The sequence below is a fragment of the Micromesistius poutassou genome (genome assembly GCF_964030765.1).
Source record: "Micromesistius poutassou genome assembly, chromosome: 13".
Lineage (NCBI taxonomy): Eukaryota > Metazoa > Chordata > Actinopteri > Gadiformes > Gadidae > Micromesistius > Micromesistius poutassou.
In genome coordinates, this window is record NC_140283.1 from 7,999,761 (window position 1) to 8,018,003 (window position 18,243).

General features: G+C 47.1%; 1 protein-coding gene across 1 annotated transcript in view; it reads right to left on the minus strand.

The window, feature by feature from the left end:
- Positions 1 to 18,243, minus strand: part of cmip (c-Maf inducing protein) — a 32,919-nt gene that overhangs the window by 11,426 nt on the left and 3,250 nt on the right. The window contains exons 2-11 of the mRNA XM_084477782.1: positions 9,950 to 10,075; positions 8,881 to 8,931; positions 8,559 to 8,720; positions 6,358 to 6,399; positions 5,935 to 5,997; positions 5,409 to 5,489; positions 4,997 to 5,100; positions 4,131 to 4,235; positions 397 to 978; positions 39 to 104 (exon numbers count right to left, since the gene is read on the minus strand). Coding sequence (XP_084333908.1) covers positions 39 to 104; positions 397 to 978; positions 4,131 to 4,235; positions 4,997 to 5,100; positions 5,409 to 5,489; positions 5,935 to 5,997; positions 6,358 to 6,399; positions 8,559 to 8,720; positions 8,881 to 8,931; positions 9,950 to 10,075 — 1,382 coding nt within the window. The remainder of the gene's footprint in view (positions 1 to 38; positions 105 to 396; positions 979 to 4,130; positions 4,236 to 4,996; positions 5,101 to 5,408; positions 5,490 to 5,934; positions 5,998 to 6,357; positions 6,400 to 8,558; positions 8,721 to 8,880; positions 8,932 to 9,949; positions 10,076 to 18,243) is intronic.

Sequence of the window (18,243 nt, forward strand, 5' to 3'; positions counted from 1 at the left end):
GTGTGTGTGGGTGTTTGTTTGCCTGTGTGTGCACTCACTCTTTCGGAAAGGGAATGGGCTGCAGAAGGCTGGCAAGAGCTGGCCTCCAGTCGTCATAGTCTGACCTGAGGAGAGAGAGAGACAGAGAGAGAGAGAGAGAGAGAGAGAGGACATCAGACGAATGTCAACTTATAGGAGTAAGTCAAAACAGCCTTCTCCACTTGCCCCGAATGAATGTGTACTGTTCAAATAATCAATCAAACACTGTGATTCCAACAGACATCTGTATTTCACACCTACGGCATAATCCACAGCACTTTTTACAGTGCAGTGGTCTTAGTTAGGCTCCGGCGACTGATCCCCGTGCAGACAAGGCTGCTATTGTTAAAAGCTGAGGGCGTGGCCCGGAACACTCACAGCATCTTGAGGATGAGGGCGAAGCAGCCCAGCACGCGGTCCGCCTGCGCCGGCAGCTGGATGGACAGGGTGCTGAGCGCCGGGCTGACCAGCAGGCAGTCGATGAGGTTGGGCACACTGTCGCCGCCCCCGCCGCCGCCGCCGCCGCCGCGCCCGCCCCCCCCGGCCTTCCGCCGCGCGTTGGCCGAGTTGTTGCTGCGCTCCATCTCCACCAGGATCTCGCTGGAGTGGACGCTGGAGGGCGGCGGCGAGACGGGGCTCTGCATGGGCGGGAGGGAGGCAGGCGTGGCGGGCAGGGGAGGGCTGGGGGCGTGGCCGGCGGGGGGCGCCTGGGGTTGGGGGCCCGGGGCCGGCGCGGCGGGGGCGTGGCTGCCGTTGGAGAGAGGGGCGAGGCCCGGGGGAGGCTGGGGCTCCGGGGGAGGGCCCCCCGGGTGGGCGGCGGTCAGCGGGAGCAGGGGGCCGCAGGTGGGCGGCGGGGTGGGCGGCTCGGGGCGCAGCAGGCGGAGCGGCATGGGCGGCTTGCGGTCGTTCTGCTGCTGGCAGCCGTTGCGGATCTCCTTCAGGCTGGGGGAGTTGTCACGGCTGTGTGTGTGTGTGTGTGTGTGTGTGTGTGTGGGGGGGGGAGGGAGGAGAGAGAGGTGAGACAGCGGACATTAAGTCTGGTGAAGACATCCGGTGAATCAAGGGTCCCGATTTAACCCTGGACCAACAAACCCTGTTTCCCTCAGTGGGTTTAACTTTAAATGAACATTAAACATTCACTTTATAGACGTCATGCCTTATAGAGTCAAACCTTTCAACGTAACATGGTTTGTGTCTATTAAAGGGTAAACGTAACAACAATCATTTGTGGGTTGGTGTTATAACTCTCTGCCTGAAATGCTGGATAATGGACTTTTTTTTTGGTTTCCTATCTCACCAGAAGGAAATTACCCAATATTTGTGTTGCTCAATTCTCTTCATCCAGATACAGAATGTTTTTTTTATTCCATCTAATTTCAAGTTGCACAACAAAACAACCATAATAATACATAATGTGTAGCCTAGAATTTAGTTGTTTTTCAGCTATTATTAAAAATTTGAAAATGTAAACTGCCATGGTTTCCGTGCCCCCACCCCTCCCCACCTGTGGGACCCTGGCATGGCAGTAACCAGTCAGACAAAAGGCCCCGGGGCCCGGTGGCATCAGGGGAGGTGATGGCCAGGCCTGTACAAAATAAGCTGTTGCCGGCTCCTCTCAGAGGCCCGCAAAGAGGAAAAGTTTGCTCATCGCTCCCCCCTCCCCTGCTTCTGTCTTAGTGGAGAGTGGTTAAGGTGATGTCAAACGGATTACTAATCAAAGCAGGTCCAAGGGAGCGCAGGGCTCCGTGTTGGTTTGGTATTTATATTTAAACAGCCGGTGAGGAGAATGGAAAGACGGCCCCTGAGGAGAGAGGCTCCATCTCGGCCTCTACCTCGGGGTTCCTCTCGTCGTGTGGAGATGCGCTCCGGTGCGTGGGTCTGACTTGAAGAGTAAAGTGTGGGTCATGTTACTGATGGGGGGTCTGTAAGTCGGACATAAATGACTGTAATCGTCATATATTACAAATTGATTTGGGGGCGGCGTTAGCTCAGGAGGTAGAGTGGGTTGGCTGGTAACCGCAAGGTTGCAGGTTCGATCCCCGGCTCCTCCTTGCTGAGTGTCGTGGTGTCCCTGAGCAAGACGCCTCACCCTAATTGCTCCTGACGAGCTGGCTGTCGCCCTGCGTGGTTGACTCCGCTGTCGGTGTGAGAATGTGTGCATGAATGGGTGAATACCAGTCAACACTGTAAAGTGCTTTGGATAAAAGCGCTATATAAATGAGGACCAGTCACCATTATTTGGCAGGTTTTGTGGTGTGTCGGTTAGGTTAGTCACAGGTAAAAAACAACAACAATTGTGTGTAAAGTTGCACAGTAGTATACCTTTTCTTCATTCATACAGGAGGTTATGACGAGATCGTTTTTCAAGTAAATGGCATACCACTAGGGGTGCACGATAATTATCGGGCCGATAACAGAAATGATTACGTCATTCCGATAATTCCGATATCATGATGAATAGCCCCGATAACATAGCCTATATAATTTCAGTGCCCCGCTCCCACTAATGCTAAATTAAAGGTCTTATCATAACCCTAAAAGTACACATCATACAATAAATTACAATACATGAGTTCACAGCTGCACGCATATATAGAAAATATTTCTTTTTATTATTATGTTACACCTTTCCTGCTGTTGGCTCCCAGACCGTAGTCGAGAGCACAGGGGAGACGTCGATGTTATCTCGGGGGTACCACCCTTCCCTTTGACCGGCAGTGGGTCTGCTTATAGGTCGGAATGAAGCGGCCGCCGATTATTGAAAGGCTGTGAACTTTATGAACTTTATTCTTAGTTTCACTAACTTTACAGTACACGTTGGCACAGAGACAACCAGACTCGTTCATTACTTCACTAAACTGACACACGCTACCGCTCGCTCTCTTCGCTCGTCCGCTCACTGACACACACACACACACACTGCCATTCTCGCGCACACACATGCGCTAACTCTCGTAACACTTATTATTGACAACAGTTAGCTGAACATTATAGGGTCCCAGCCTTCAACTCCCTGTTTTCTCAGTTAAACACAGAGATCAACTACATTTGTCCCAGTGTTTGTTGGATGTGAAATTAAGCAAAAAAAGACGCTCTTCCTCCGGTAACGCAGTCGTTCGCAACGCCTTTCTTATTCGTCGTTTCTTCTATTTGTCTGTGACTCCAATGCTCCAATCTTTCATCGATCGATACGGATGTTGTGGATGCAACCGAATATATGATGCATCGCTGCAGCAACATTTAAGATGATCGCAAGAGTTCTGCCCATTCTGCCTCCGTTGCTGCGGTCAGACCAAAACACACCTGAGTGACAGGGGCCGTCGTGGACCCTACGTCTGTCATATCCCGCCCCTTGCAAGTCCGCCCCCCTGAACCCCCCGTTGATTCTACTGATGTCTGAGCAACAATGTCATGATCATATATATGTATATGTGTGGGTGTTATCGGTTATTGATATCGGTATCGGCCTTTAGGAGCTGAAAGTTATCGGTTATCGGTATCGGTTAAAAAAAAAAGTTAGTGTGCATCACAGTGTGTGGTTCAACGTGTGAATTCTCATGAAGTAGAACCGATTAGGTTCACAGTGAACTGGGTTTTTTTATGCTTCTATTAAACAAGACTTCCTCCCTCTTACTTGACTATATCCGTATTATTTTTATCTAACGAGGTAATAGAAACTACAGCCTATTACGCAGAGATATCGTATTAATCTGATGCCACTACTCAATCTGAAAGATTAAACTCTGTGAAGCAAATGAATGGCGATAAACCAGTCTGCGTCCAGATAAACGAGTGTGTGAACCAGATGGACGAGATGTCCCTGACGTGTGTGTGTGTGTGTGTGTGTGTGTGTGTGTGTCTGATGTTTCCCCGGCCAGGAGAAGAAAGGGTGGGAGGGATTAAATGAAATGACAGAGATTAAGGGGCATGGATCGCGTTCCCCTGCAGCTCTGTGGTCTGGACAGAACGAGCCGCTCACAGGGACATGACACGCGGCCTGCCGAGGCCTCCCTGTTCTTTCCTCCCGGTGGATGGCTGGATGGATGGATGGGGGACACGCTAGCATGCTAGCGTGCTCAGAATGCTTGTGGTGCGTGTTGAGCGCTGCTGACCTGTTGATGAACTCCTCGTAGCAGGAGTAGATGGCGGCGAGGCACACGGCCACCAGGTTGGGGAGGACACGGGGATGCGGGCACTGTCCGGTCGGCCCGTGCATGCTGCAATGCACACGCACACGCACGCACGCACGCACACACACACAGTGATCAGTGATAGCAAATTAATCAGGTGCACAGTTGTACCCCGATGGACTGAAGGACTAGGAGTAGGACTGGTGCTACAGGTTAAGGTGGTACAGGTTAAGGTGCTACAGGTTAAGGTGGTACAGGTTAAGGTGGTACAGGTTAAGGTGCTACAGGTTAAGGTGGTACAGGTTAAGGCTGCTAAAGGTTAAGGCTGCTACAGGTTGAGGTGCTACAGGTTAAGGCTGCTACAGGTTAAGGTGGTACAGGTTAAGGTGGTACAGGTTAAGGCTGCTACAGGTTAAGGTGGTACAGGTTAAGGCTGCTAAAGGTTAAGGTGGTACAGGTTAAGGTGCTACAGGTTAAGGTGCTACAGGTTAAGGTGCTACAGGTTAAGGTGCTACAGGTTAAGGCTGCTACAGGTGGAGGTGCTACAGGTTGAGAGGCTACAGGTTTAGGCTAGCACAGGTTAAGGCAATACCAGCCTGAATGGGATACCAATTCAATCAGAGAATCGCCCAGCTCAACCACCAGTCAAACCATTCATAATCCTGGAGGACAGCCGAGCATCTCAGATCATTAGCCTGACCCGGACGTGTATGTAGTGGCGAACAAAGTAGAGACAACCCAACAATCTCTACTGCGACCACAACTACCTCAGTCCCTAGACCTCACTGTGTTTCTGTATAAGAAGAACTGTATAAGACAGTGGGTGTGTTTGCGGCACTGCTCCTCACCTATGAACAAACTTCTTCACCACCTCCATCCCGGCGTTGAGCTCGTTCAGAGCCAGGATGTACTCCTGAGTGAAGAGGCGCAGCCTGGGGCACTTCCCGAAGTCCTGATGGGCAAACGAGAGTGAGAGCACCACAACGTGTGAGGAAGGCTAGTAGGAAGAAGTAGCTACCGTCGTACACTTTCTCAGTATCGATTCTATTGATAGATAGTGTTAATGTTATGTCATCTTTCTAATCCCCCCTTTGCCATGTCTGTCGATTCTGAAGAGGAATATCGCTATCAAATCAATTTTCATGATTGTGCTTATGATAAATAGAAATTGCACAAGGAAGGAAGAATTATGGTGGAAAATAAAACTCCCAAGTCCCCTGGAGGTCTTGGCCTGTGAGCTGGCAGTGTGTGGATTCTCACCATGTTGTGTTTGAGTATTCTCTGGACCACGGGGGTGAAAACCTCGATCACTACCATTGACCGCGGCCTCTGGCGGCAGTGCTGTTCAGAAACAGAGAAATGCATCATGAGGCAACAGCTCAAAGAGCTGCCACATGCCCAGATAAAGATGTATGTATATGAACAATGCAAACAGACCCTGCATATACTGTATATATATATATATATAGATATATATATATTTTGCAACAGAGCAGAGAATTGTTTAAGATAAAATAAAATAATAAAACATTTGTACATGCAAAACACTATCTATCCAGCAATGGGATGTGTTTTTGACCAGTAAAACATTAACATTGCAGAGAACTTCCTTTCCCCTTTGGTCTAACTTGACAAACAGGAAATCAATGCGGTTAGAAAATATGTTTTTCATGACTGACCAACTAAGCGGCTTGTCATTTCAAAACATGACTCCTGTTTCTGTGTTCAGCCCCTAGGGACTGGACGCTGGAGGCAGGGGCGTAGAGGACGGGAGCAGGACTCTCACCTTGCAGAAGAATTCACACAGGTCAGGTGGCGGGTGGTTGTTCTCCAGGAGAGGAGCGATTGCCTATGGAGACACGTCAAATACAACCCACATATGAACAATGACTGAGCAATGTCTGCGGGTTATTTTAGCTACTGTAAGATACTGACAATGGATGATTACGTTTCATTGTCATAAGGAAGCAGCAGAATAGTACTTTTTCTACGTTAGAGAACGGAAGCATATGTTAGAGAAAGGAACCATCCAAACCATTAAACGGTTCGAATGGAAAGCAGGGTGAGGGACAAAACGAGCTGTGGCAAGGAAACAACTTTGCATGTGTTAACTCATGTTTACAAAGAGCACATTCTGCATTTAAGCATTGCAAATAGGGAAATATGAGAAACAATAGGCGATGCAAATAGTAAAATAGAGGGATCTTACCACAATGATATTTTCATGATCTTGACTGCTGAGTTTCGTATTCTGTGAAAGCAAGGCAGAAACAGCGTGTGAACACATTAAAAGTGAATGTATGTATGAATGTGTTTAGGGGTGTGTTCATGTGAATGAGCATGTGTTGATGTATGTTGACACGCAAGTGTATGTGCATGAAACACGGTGCCGCAAGAAAGTAAGCAAGAGAAAACAAGCAGACCTAAATATCATTGTGATTTGGATATCGCATTGCCCTCAAGGAACCGACTGCTTACAAAATAACGACTAGACTGGATTTGTGGACGAACGGACAGACAAAGGGATGCCCTGCCCTGGGTCAAGACCAGGCAGCGAGAACACAGCTTTCCCCGCTCCCTTTCCCTTTTTTATCCAAATAAAGCTAGGGAAACATGGCCTAGAACTGCCCGGGTAGAGACCTAGCCTTGCAGACTAGGCCAACACTAATGTACACCGCTCTCTATGACACTTCCTGACGGGCCCAAAAAGTACCAGTACGGATAGAAGGGAGGGATACGGAAGAATTAAAACACCGAAAGGAAGAGAAACCATATGGGTTGGGGTGGTCGTTGATAGCCAACCGGTGCCATTTCTCATTATGAAGGATCCTCAACTGAGAAATCCTTCAACATCCACAACATAGTAATAGATGGAGTACTGAAGGAGAAAGGAGCGACAGACCTTCTTGCACTACATACACCAGCGAGGTTTCAACCTCAGAAAGTGAGGATGAGAATCCCAGTCTGCAGGGGGAGACCAGAGACGACAGAGGACAGTTCCACCACCAGTATTGGCCACACCCCAAGAAGCTTCTTCAGCAGAAGAGATTGCCGCGCTTCCACTACAGTGAGTAGGGCAGTGTAGTCTCCTCGTCGAAGACTCACAGCTCAATGGAATGATCCAAACCTGACAAAGTCCAGCTGGTGCCCGGCTGGTTCAGGGGGTGCAGCCAGGGCTGAGTAACCTACCATCGCCACATTTAGCGAACCATTAACCCTTAAGGTCCCACTTGCAGACCGAGCTTAAGAGAATAATGCGTTTGCTACTCCAGATGGTACAAACTCCTAAATATCGGGATACATGGGGAAACACATTCCAGAGGATGATGAATAAAATCCATCAGCAACACACCACGTCCACCTTGATGACATCCAGTGTTGACTGGGATAGACACCTGCAACACCTGCAATCCTTAATGAGAGCCTTAAGACAAGCTGGGATTGTGGCCCGTCCCAAAAAGTGCCAGCTGGGTCGAGAAGAGGCCAATTACCTGGGACACACCATTCAGAGAGGCCACAACAGAAGAAATTGGAGAGAATGACTTGCTTGCCAAAAGCTTTAATTAAAAGACAGCTAAAAAGCTTCTTGGAGCTGGTTACTGGGCTACTATAGACAGGTAGAGCACAGAGGCAGTTAGTGTCACGGCGATGCAGCGTGGCCACCCAGAGGGTCTCAACGAAGGTTTGCTGTAGGGGATATGTGGTGTCCTGGTGCTGCAACAGCGGCCACTCCCACAACAGCCTAGGATAGGAGGAGCGGAGGATTACCCACTTACCAACTCTGGGTGATTACTCTGGCTAATTAAGCCCGGAGGCTCATATGTCTGGTTGTGCTCTCGTGGACTTGTGAAACGTCATTCAAAGGTCTAGCCAGGTACACCCCTAACGCCCGGGTGTGTTCTTGCTCCGCCTATTATGTCGCGGATGCATTGGGAGGTGACTTGTGTGGACTTGGGACAGCCAAGTATCCCACGATGCATTTCACAACAACCAGTGACAAGGGCGAAGGAGAAACTCACTGTTCGTTTTAATTCTGGAGATTGGACGGAGAAAATCAAATAACATTGCCTTTCAAATATGAACATTGAAATCACCCTCAAGGAACCGACTGCTAATGACACGGCGACGGACTGGAACTGTGGCGAACGGACAGATCAGCCCAACCCTGGCTACACCTACTCTCAGTGTCCCTGGCCTCTGTGTGTTCCCAGGTGGGCATTCCCATCGCCTCGTCCCTGGGTCCACCAGACCGCACACAAGGAGCACAGCCTTCCCCTCTCCCCTACCCTTACCCTCCCGACCCTAAAATAACACTAACTTCTGCATTGTAACCCAGCTCAAGTACTCGTTCATTCTCAGGGCTAGTTGCCACCGTATGCATGTCCATGTTTGTCTGTAAGGACCTCCCACCTCGGCCAGCAGGGTGGAGATGATGTGCAGCGGTGCCTGGTGGATGGACTCGTCCTGCAGCGGCGAGGTCAGTGCCATGTCCACCAGCGCCCGGATCTCCTTCAGCACCACGTCCCAGCGACTGGGGTTGTTCAGCACCTTGCGGTACTTGTAGATCTTTTTCTGTACAATGTGGGGAACCGGGGACAGACACATTGGAACCGACATGCTGAGGACTTCGTTTGGAAAACGATTGAGACTAAACGCTCACGCCCACGCTGGGCCGCACCCACTTAAGAGCAACCTAATAGGCAAGACGAGACTAATCAATTAATGAACTCACCTTCCACTGCAGGGAGTGAAACCACTGGTCCCTCAGGTAGCTGTTGGCAGCCTATTGCAGCACACAAACACACACGCACACACAATCAAGTTGGGTCCATGACATGCAGGCAGCACAATAGCTCTTCACTGCGGCTACCGCTACAGTTGCCAGGGCGGAAGGTTTGACAGTCACTTGTCAAAGGTTCACGCTGTAGATGTTCAGCAGAATGTTTTGAATGAGGAAAGCCATGTACAGACACTCGAGCAGGACGTTAACAGTGTCTGACTTGAACGTCCTGCCCGCCCGCTAGCTGATAGCTTATCTAACGGACATGTGTTCCGTCTCCACCACTAGAGAGCCTGAGCTAGTGAGTTAGCGCGTTCTCCTGAGTGATCCTGGTCATTGCCGAACGAGAGGCCGGGCTGTACCCACTCCCTGTTCACTCACGCACAGGTGACTGACTCAATGCATAGGGTAGACTACATATCACTATGTTCACAATTTCCATCCATTTAAAACACCATTTGACAATGGTTATCTATATATTGTTTATGTACAAGCTTTAAGTTAATACACAATAATAAATACACCAATATTCATAATAATAACAACAATAATAATGGATACTTTTCTATCCTTCGGAGCTCAATTTAAAACATATACTGTAAATATTTGAATATCAACTGAAGACATGACTTCCTGGGCTGATTTATCTTAACTCCCCAGAATCCGGGAAAGGCCCAACCAAACTCCACAGCCGCAGTAAAGCCCTCCCCCTCCTCATAACTCTATTCATGGCTCTGCTCTTCTTATGTACCAGGGCACTGGCCGTAGACTTAACTTCACTGATCTAATGTATTTGCCGGGCCCTGGTACATAAAAGGAGCAGACCCATCATGTGTTATAATAACCTGTGTTGGTCCTATGATGTCCCTTCTGTGCAAAGGGTCTATTCTCATGGTTGAGTGGCGGTGATCCTACATCCTATAAGTAAGGACATGGCCCATCAGAACCCCCCGCCGGGCCGTCCCGAGCCAGACTGAGGAGTGGGCCAAACCCTCCCCCCACGGCCCCCGGCCTGTGTTACCTGCAGCAGGACGGTTCCTCCAGGGAAGCTGAGCTGCACGCAGTACTTGGGGGCGTTGTCCCAGGCCAACAGCTGGAGGTCCTCAATGGTGCTGTAGGACAGGGTGGTCTCCATGTAGCCGGTGGGCTGATGGGGTAAGAGATAAACACGTTGGAACACAGAAAGAGCTATACAAATGCTATGGATCATACACACACACACACACACATGCTGTTGCGTACACTCGCGGTCTACATCGCACACGGAAAATGAACCGATTCGCCATCGCCAAAAGCGCTTTCTCTTTCATGTGCACGCACAAGGATGTCAATATCATATATATATATATATATATATATATATATATATATAGAGAGAGAGAGAGAGAGAGAGAGAGAGAGAGAGGTACACGGTACAGCACATGCTGTTTATTTTAACAAAAAATCAGGCTAACCCAGCCAGTTTATGATGAGTTATGATGATATGAGTTATAACAATACTCAATCACGTTAAAGATATTCAGTCGAGAGATGTCATCCGCATTCAATGACCTTCGATGATAATGCACTGTGACAGTTTTTAGCCAGAAATAGGATTGATTTATAATAAGATAAGATATATATATATATATATATATTGATAGAAAGAATTGAGTTGTGGTGGACTTTATTCTGATATCGAGGATGTCAGTCGTTGTTGGTGTCCATCTTTGCTTATTTCCCTTGTTGTCTGTGAAAAAACAGCCAGTTCCCCTGTACAGCGCCTCTCTCACTACTGAACAAACACACGATTCCTTTAATTTCTCTGCTGATTGAGTGCTGAATGTCCACCGATCTCTCCTCTCCCACCCTCGCTCCCTCCCCGTCTCCTGTTCTTTTCTCATTCTTTCTATTCCTCTGACGCTCTCTCTCTCACTCTCTTCCTCCCCCTTCATATTTTTACTCCACACGATCGGGCAGATGATCCACTCTGGAGAACGAGATGATGTAAGCGGCCCATTGTCCCGCCTTTCAATACAAACGTTGTTTGTATTGAAATCTGACAATGGCTTTGGGCAATATGGTAATATGGCGCAGACCAGTTGCGTGTGTGTGTGTGTGTGTGTGTGTGTGTGTGTCATGCTCATGTGCTTGAGGACGCAGACACACGTGTCTAGGTCTGACCTCGGACACATGGGAAGGAAACAGGTTAGGCACACTTTGATCCATGTGTGTGTGTCTCTGTAGCGGGAGGCAAGGCACACGATTGGAAGAGGCTGTTCGGAGAGGCAGAAGGCTAGAGGCCAACATTCTGATAACTAACATAGGTTGCCATAGATACTACATCCTGCAGAAAGTGTGCAGTGATTGCCTGCCTAGGTCTGGCCTCTGCCTCCCTCTCCCTCTGCCTGTCTCTCTCTCTCTCTCATGTCCTCCTCCATTCTCCAGGAAGACCGGTGTACGTTGGTGCTCTGCTCTTCTCATCTGATCTCCTCGCTGCGGTGTTGCCATAGAAACAACTGAACTAAATGCAGACATTTCTGTCGTTTTTTTTTTTGCCGTTAAAGCCGTCTACAGGGAGGGTGGGCTGTTAAGACATAAAGCAATGCTGTTGTTTTGAAATGCCCAGATGTTCACCAACGAGGGACGTTTCCTGTGACGAGGCGGCCCCGCCTCAGATTCAGGAGAGCAACAATATTTTTGATTCAAGTGAGCAGAGAGAAGGATCCACACTGACTGCACGTATTGTGCATCAACATCAACTGCCCGAGGGCGCGAGTCGGGGGCCGCTTCCCCCACGAGACCGAGCATAGATTAGAACAACAGGTGCCTACAGCTTTCTCACTCTCTGTCACAAACTCCACCATTTTGCACTTGACCGTCATGGAGTGAGCGTGTGCTGCCAGCAGGGGGCACACCTCTAGGGGGGAAGGAGAGATGAAATATGACCACAGTCTTCACATGTCGTGATGTGTCAAATCAGGAAACATGTACAGACCCTGTGAGTACGATGTAGCGAGGACAAGGTGAGGCACTATAAGGGTCGGTTGGAGAGGAAGACGAGATGATAGATGAGATGCCTGCACTTAAGAAGAGTGTGTTGCGCTCAGTGTTTCGATCATTCTCTGAACAGTGGCATGCTGTTATGGTCCCATGTTTAGCTGGTTACGGGTATTAATAATATGGCGGTATTAATAACTACATTGGTGACGTTGTACGATAGAGATAACACACAGCACAGATCAGAAAATGAAGATAAAACTATACTATAAAAAATAAATAATGCATCAAATTGAGATGTTCCCATCATCCAAATAAAACAAAGCATTTCTTAATAATGAGCCGGCCAGTTCCCAAACCAAAGAATTCACCCCCCAGTGACCTACATCTTCCTAGGGATTGGCTGATGCATGCTAGTGCCTCACTCTGTCACAAGCCCAACAAGCCACAGTCCCGTCATGCCAAACCAATATAAACATCCCGTGTGCCATGCGAAGAACTCTTCGAGTCACCGCATGTTTAAGGAACTGGTGCAAACACACCAAGCAAATCTATGACGTTAATGGTCAAACAACATGGCTGTTGTTGAGAATCACTTCCCTGAACGATAAGAGGCCCCAGTTCTCTTTTTGTTGAATAGAGAAGCCTGCTATGGCTTATTTATTTGGGCTTATTAAATCCAACCAACAAACTTGAAGACCAGCACCTGGTGAATAATATTTCAATCTGTGCATCCAATGGGCCAGTGGTCAAAGGATGAAGAACACAATTGTTAACATCATACTTTGAACAATTACAAGAAAAAGGTCAACAACATTTTGACAAATATAATGCAACAACCACAAGCTAAACCTTGGTTGTGTTTATTAGTATTGTAAGAAAAGGCACTGTAGGCCACAATCAAAACTAGCAACAATTAAATATAATTTGTGAACAAACAATACATCATCTGGTTCCATAACTGCTGCTGTCATGGTGTCTGACTGGCGCCAATTTTACATTTAAATGCCTAACATAAAATGCATTATGCATTATAAAATGGTTGGGGAGATAGGCAAGAGATTGTGTGTACGCGTGCATGTGCGTGCGTGTGCGTGTGCGTGTGTGTGTGTGTGTGTGTGTGTGTGTGTGCGAGCGACATTGGGGCAACAGCCCTGCACTCGAGTGAACAAGCCGACAAGAGTGGACACGTCTTTAACATATTTATTACATATAATCAGGGATTGATAAATTGTGAGATGAAGGCCAATAAGACTTGCATCTCCCTCGCACTCTGGTGCACTCTTGACAAGGTGCTCTAGACAATGAGTCGTTCCAAAATGAGTAAGTGCATCCTGCAAGTGCAATATGACACTTATATTCACCGCAATGCTCTAATGTTCCCCTCCCCCCTTACCCCCAACTTTCCCCAGCGATGCTTTGCCAGCAACATTTTATAGACACGCATAGTTTGCGCACTATTCTGCTGCCCCGCACCAAATCCCACAACCCTGTTAACTGCCTTGCTCTAGCGTTGGGTCTCATGCCTGGGATTCCCCCCCCCGCCCTCCCCCCCCCCCCCCCCCCGGGGTTTGGCGTTCCAACGATGTGGCCCGCTACCGAGTATACAGTGACAATACAGTTGTTTGTTGTATACCAACAGCTATACTTGGACATAGTCAATACATGGAAATAGGAATTACTCTCCCAAGTCCGGATGTAAGTTCATAATTACGAAGTAACCGATTGCTACAGCAGGGTAATTTGGACGGTCTACCTGACAAAATCAGGGTTGCATGGTTGATAAAACAGTTCCCTGTTTTATCCAACCTTTAGACACAAGATTTTATCAAGTGATCTCCCAAACATTGTGCTCATTGCATTTGCTTTTCCTTTTTTCAATGTTTTTATGGTGGGTTTATACAGAATTTTACACCAGTTGTGTTGTTAATGTATTTCCTGTCTTTATGAAAATCTGTTTGGTTACTTTTATTGAAAAGTACTATACAACTTAAGTTATTATTGTGCTACAAAATTGTTGTACATACACATGTTGTACATATATATAAAATCTATACTCAATAACAACATTAAAATACATAACTTAAAAAAAAGGATGCCTTTCACTGACAATTAAAACTATTAGCCATAGGTTAAAATCTCATGGACTCCTTCATTGTGACCTCCCATTCATGTGTGTGAGAAGGATTAAAATTCCGGTCTGTTCCAAATACAATAAATTAATATGGCAGGGAGTGTTATCATTCCAGACTATTACTCAAATCTTTGTTTAATGGCTGCGTTGTTCAAACAATACTGGGAGGATCCAGTATTTGTTGAACAGTGCTGTGACTAGGCCTGGAAGCATGCCCGAAGCCTTTCTAGGGCCATTTTGTGAGTGAGTAGTTAGTGAGTGCACGAGGGACAGTGTGTCTGAGATTAGTGTTACAACAGTGCTACAAAACCAGCCTTTAGATTTTGGAATGAAAAAAAAAAGAAAAGCAGGGCAAATAAACAAAAAGTCACTTCATTTGCTGAAATGATCTTCTGCCAACATAATCACTTTCATAATAAAGGAATTACTGGCAGCAATTTGAAGAATATTGTTTTGACCTCCTTCTAGTCCTTCGTCATTTTCGAGACAACATGGTCCTGTGACCAACACAAAATGACGAAACCAAATGACCTGTCTGTGCGTGTGATTGCGTGTGTGTGCATCTGTCTGTCTACTTGTGTTGTTACTCAGGCTCCCCTCTTGAGTCACCATGTTGGAGTTGTAAACCGAGACACCGGGGCTATCCCCCGTCTCTCGGGCCTAGGTAAACACCTGATCACCTGTAAACACTAAACGCCTGTTTTGTTTGCTTTCCTTCTTTACTCTCTGGTCGTCGTGAGACATCGGCATGGTTACGCCAGCCCTTCCCGCAGAGTGTCCGTCGGTGACTGTAATCATCACCATCGGGCTCAGTGCGCTGAAATATTATCTGCTTATTATCTGGCTAATGACGGAGTTTGCTCTTAAAGTCATCACTCACCTTTCCCATCTATCACAGAATGATGTGCACGCAAACGTGCACGTGCATGTGCACACACACACACACACACACACACACACACACACACACACACACACACACACACACACACACACACACACACACACACACACACACACACACACACACACCGGCTGCTTTGTTATTGTGTCGTTGCCCTGTCACCCCCTCTTCCTTCTTCTTTGGTATTGTTAAAGAGAAGGCACACAGGAAGTACCCACCCCCCGCATAACAGTGCAAATGTGATATAGGTTGAGTGTGCCGATACAGGTCGAGGCACGCAAAGGAAGGAATGGAAAATAAGTGTGAGCCACAATTCTGACTGGACAACCAAAAAAAAAAAAAAACACATTCACTCATGCGTACACACATGTCCGCATTGAAAATAAAACCACTTCTGTCGACTCCTATTGACATTTTTCTTCTTGTGCTAGATTAGATTAAATGAGATGGGTTCTTGATCCAACCCAATACAATAATAACCATAATAAAACTAATTATATGGAAGACGGAGAAGGAGAGAAAAGGAGAATAAGCACTGTGGCAGTACATTAAAACATCCATATTCACTTAAAACCACACACACTGGGTCTCTAAGGACGTCCCATTTTGCAGTACAGGATTACACATTGCTCTCGGTTTCACATTCGCAGATGCTTAGCGAAACGTATGTACTTGTTTTGCTGATACGCAATTCCCCCCCCCCCCCCTTGCCTGCAGACAGGGCACGCTAGTTCCCTTTTAACAGAAATGATTCAATCTGAGAAAAGATTTGCCGGGACAATCCCCAACCACTCCGCGTGACACTGGATCTGCTTCCCGCAAAAACATGCGGGCGTTGATGCCCAACGAACGATCAAAGCCTCGTGCCTCACAGTTCAGTTGTGTTGATATGCCAACACAGACAACTCAGTCTCATGCCTAAACTCAGGATGAGAGACAGCAAGACCATGATCTCACACCGGCCTCACGTCTGTGCCTGCCTGTGTGTGCGTGTGACACACCATCAAAGGACGTGTGCTTTTAGCACACACTGCTACTGATGTGGGTCTTAAGACTGATCTGGAGAGCACAGTTTGCCACAGTCAACTGGCCATCTATTAGTGCCGCTCCGCCAGGCAGCAGCACCGTGATACCTAAACCCGTCTGTATAAATCATGGGACAATAGGGCGTTACTCACAATTATCAAAGCGTCACTGTGAATCCTGCCCAGAGAGTTCACGCTTGCTTCCTCCTTTTTTTGTTTGATACCATTCACACATAGGCATTATATTATAATATATGGCTTCACTAACGGGCCAAGCCGCTTGTCTGCTTCCGCCCCATTGGAGGCTGGGCCTTGTTAAACCAAGTCAACATGCAAAGTTGAGAGGCAGAGAAGCAGGCAGAGAAAGTTAAATATATAAGGAGGACTATAAAAAGCACTGACATGTCACCTTAAAAACAATAAACCCAATTCCTTCCTTCCTTTCACAACCTTGTGTGTTTGGGGTGGCTCACCTACACGTTTTTGTATATTGCCAAAACACAATTGTTCATGTTCCATTTGCCATATAGAAAATGTGCATTTGGGTGTCTCAAGAGAAAATAATAACAATATGCAAGTTTGTTTAGCTTTTCCACAAAGAACCAGGGAATACTCAACGTCTCACTATGATACTTAGACACACAGATTTACGGAAAGTATTGCCTTGTAATTCTTATTGCTATGCTTCGTTGTGTGGGCACCTGTTGGACAGAGGACAGAGCCCTAGAATGTAACGCATGGACACACATGGGAAGAGTGTGTGTGTGTGTCCATGGGATGAGAAAGAAAGGAAAGAAAGCCTCACACTGTACCCACACACATCCATGAATTAACAGAAACAGAGGCCAAACTTTAAAAGAGGTCATCCATTCTATTAACCAGGCCGCTTGCTTACACAGCCCTGCGATCAGAGCAATAAACTCTGCGGGACAGTGTTTGTGTGTGTGTGTGTGTCTGTGTGTGTGTGTCTGTGTGTGTGTGTGTCTGGGGGTCAGCTGACTACTCTCTTTGAGCCCCTTTTGAAGAGTCACAGCCAGCCTAATGCATAATGCGAAGCCAGGAGGGATAGGCCAGCAGGAGCTTTTTCTCACGGCTCAAGTGTTGCCGGCTCGATCCCCAGCTCGTCCCGGCTTAATTTTAGAGGAGTCCTTGAGCAAGACACCAAACCTTTAAACTGCTGCTCCCCGGCGCACTTGCCGTCACCATGCGTGTTTCAACCTGCCATTTTTGTGCATATGTGAGTGAAAAATGTGTGGACATGGTGACGTGGAGCAGTGCAATAAATGCTATTCGTTTAGCCTCGGGTTTATAGTATATCTGTGATTCTCTGAGCTCATTACATTGTTATACCTCACAAAAATACAGCTCCCCAATACTATTGAACCACCTTTTTAAGGCACATTTCTGGATAAAGATGGCAAGATGCTTATCAGACCAATTCAATTAAAGTAAAATAAGAAAATAAAATTACAGTGTTTGTTTATTGAAAGTAGTATTTTTTGATTGTTTGAGACATGTAAGATGAAGGCTGTTGATCCTCCACTGGGCTACAAAAGGGCAAACTAAAACAATAAATTGCATTTTTCTTTTTTATCTTTTATCCAGATTGGCATTACGACATGGAGATTGGGACAAGATGAAGATGCCCCTCTTGCGTCTGTTTAAAATACAAGCGGTGAGTGTGACCAGAGGCCCAACCCTTGAGGTTAGCTAGCCTAATATCAGGCTGGGTTTGCCAGGGACTCTGATGTCAGCAATACTACTGAGCCTTTGAAGTGAACGTCGTAAAGCTCTCGCCGCCACATCTCTGTGAAAGCACTGCTTCTAACGAGTAGGAGCCATAAAAGAATGAAGGAGTGGCGAAAAGAAATACGGCACTGTCTCAGGGATCTCTAGATCTGGGGGTTTCATCAATCTTCTGGGGAGGAAAATGTCATTGTTGTCCATACAGAATAACCTTGTACGCACGACTAATGACTAAAGCTGTTGTTGAGATTGTACATTCTGTACTTCTACATTTAGTTAAAAAAAAAGGGGGGGTGAAGTACATCAATATATTAAAAAAGAAGAACTGTCTTATTTTCCTCGAATCCCACACTCGCCACGCTGATGAATCGCAGCCATTGTCTGAGCACTTGACTCCAACGTTCAAGGTTCACAGGTTGCCCTCGTCCACCCTAATGTCAACACGGGGCAGACAAAAGACTGGAACAACAGAGGCCGGTGGTCCCGCTCCTGAGTGTGTGTGTTGGGTCAGAGGGGGCCATCACCAG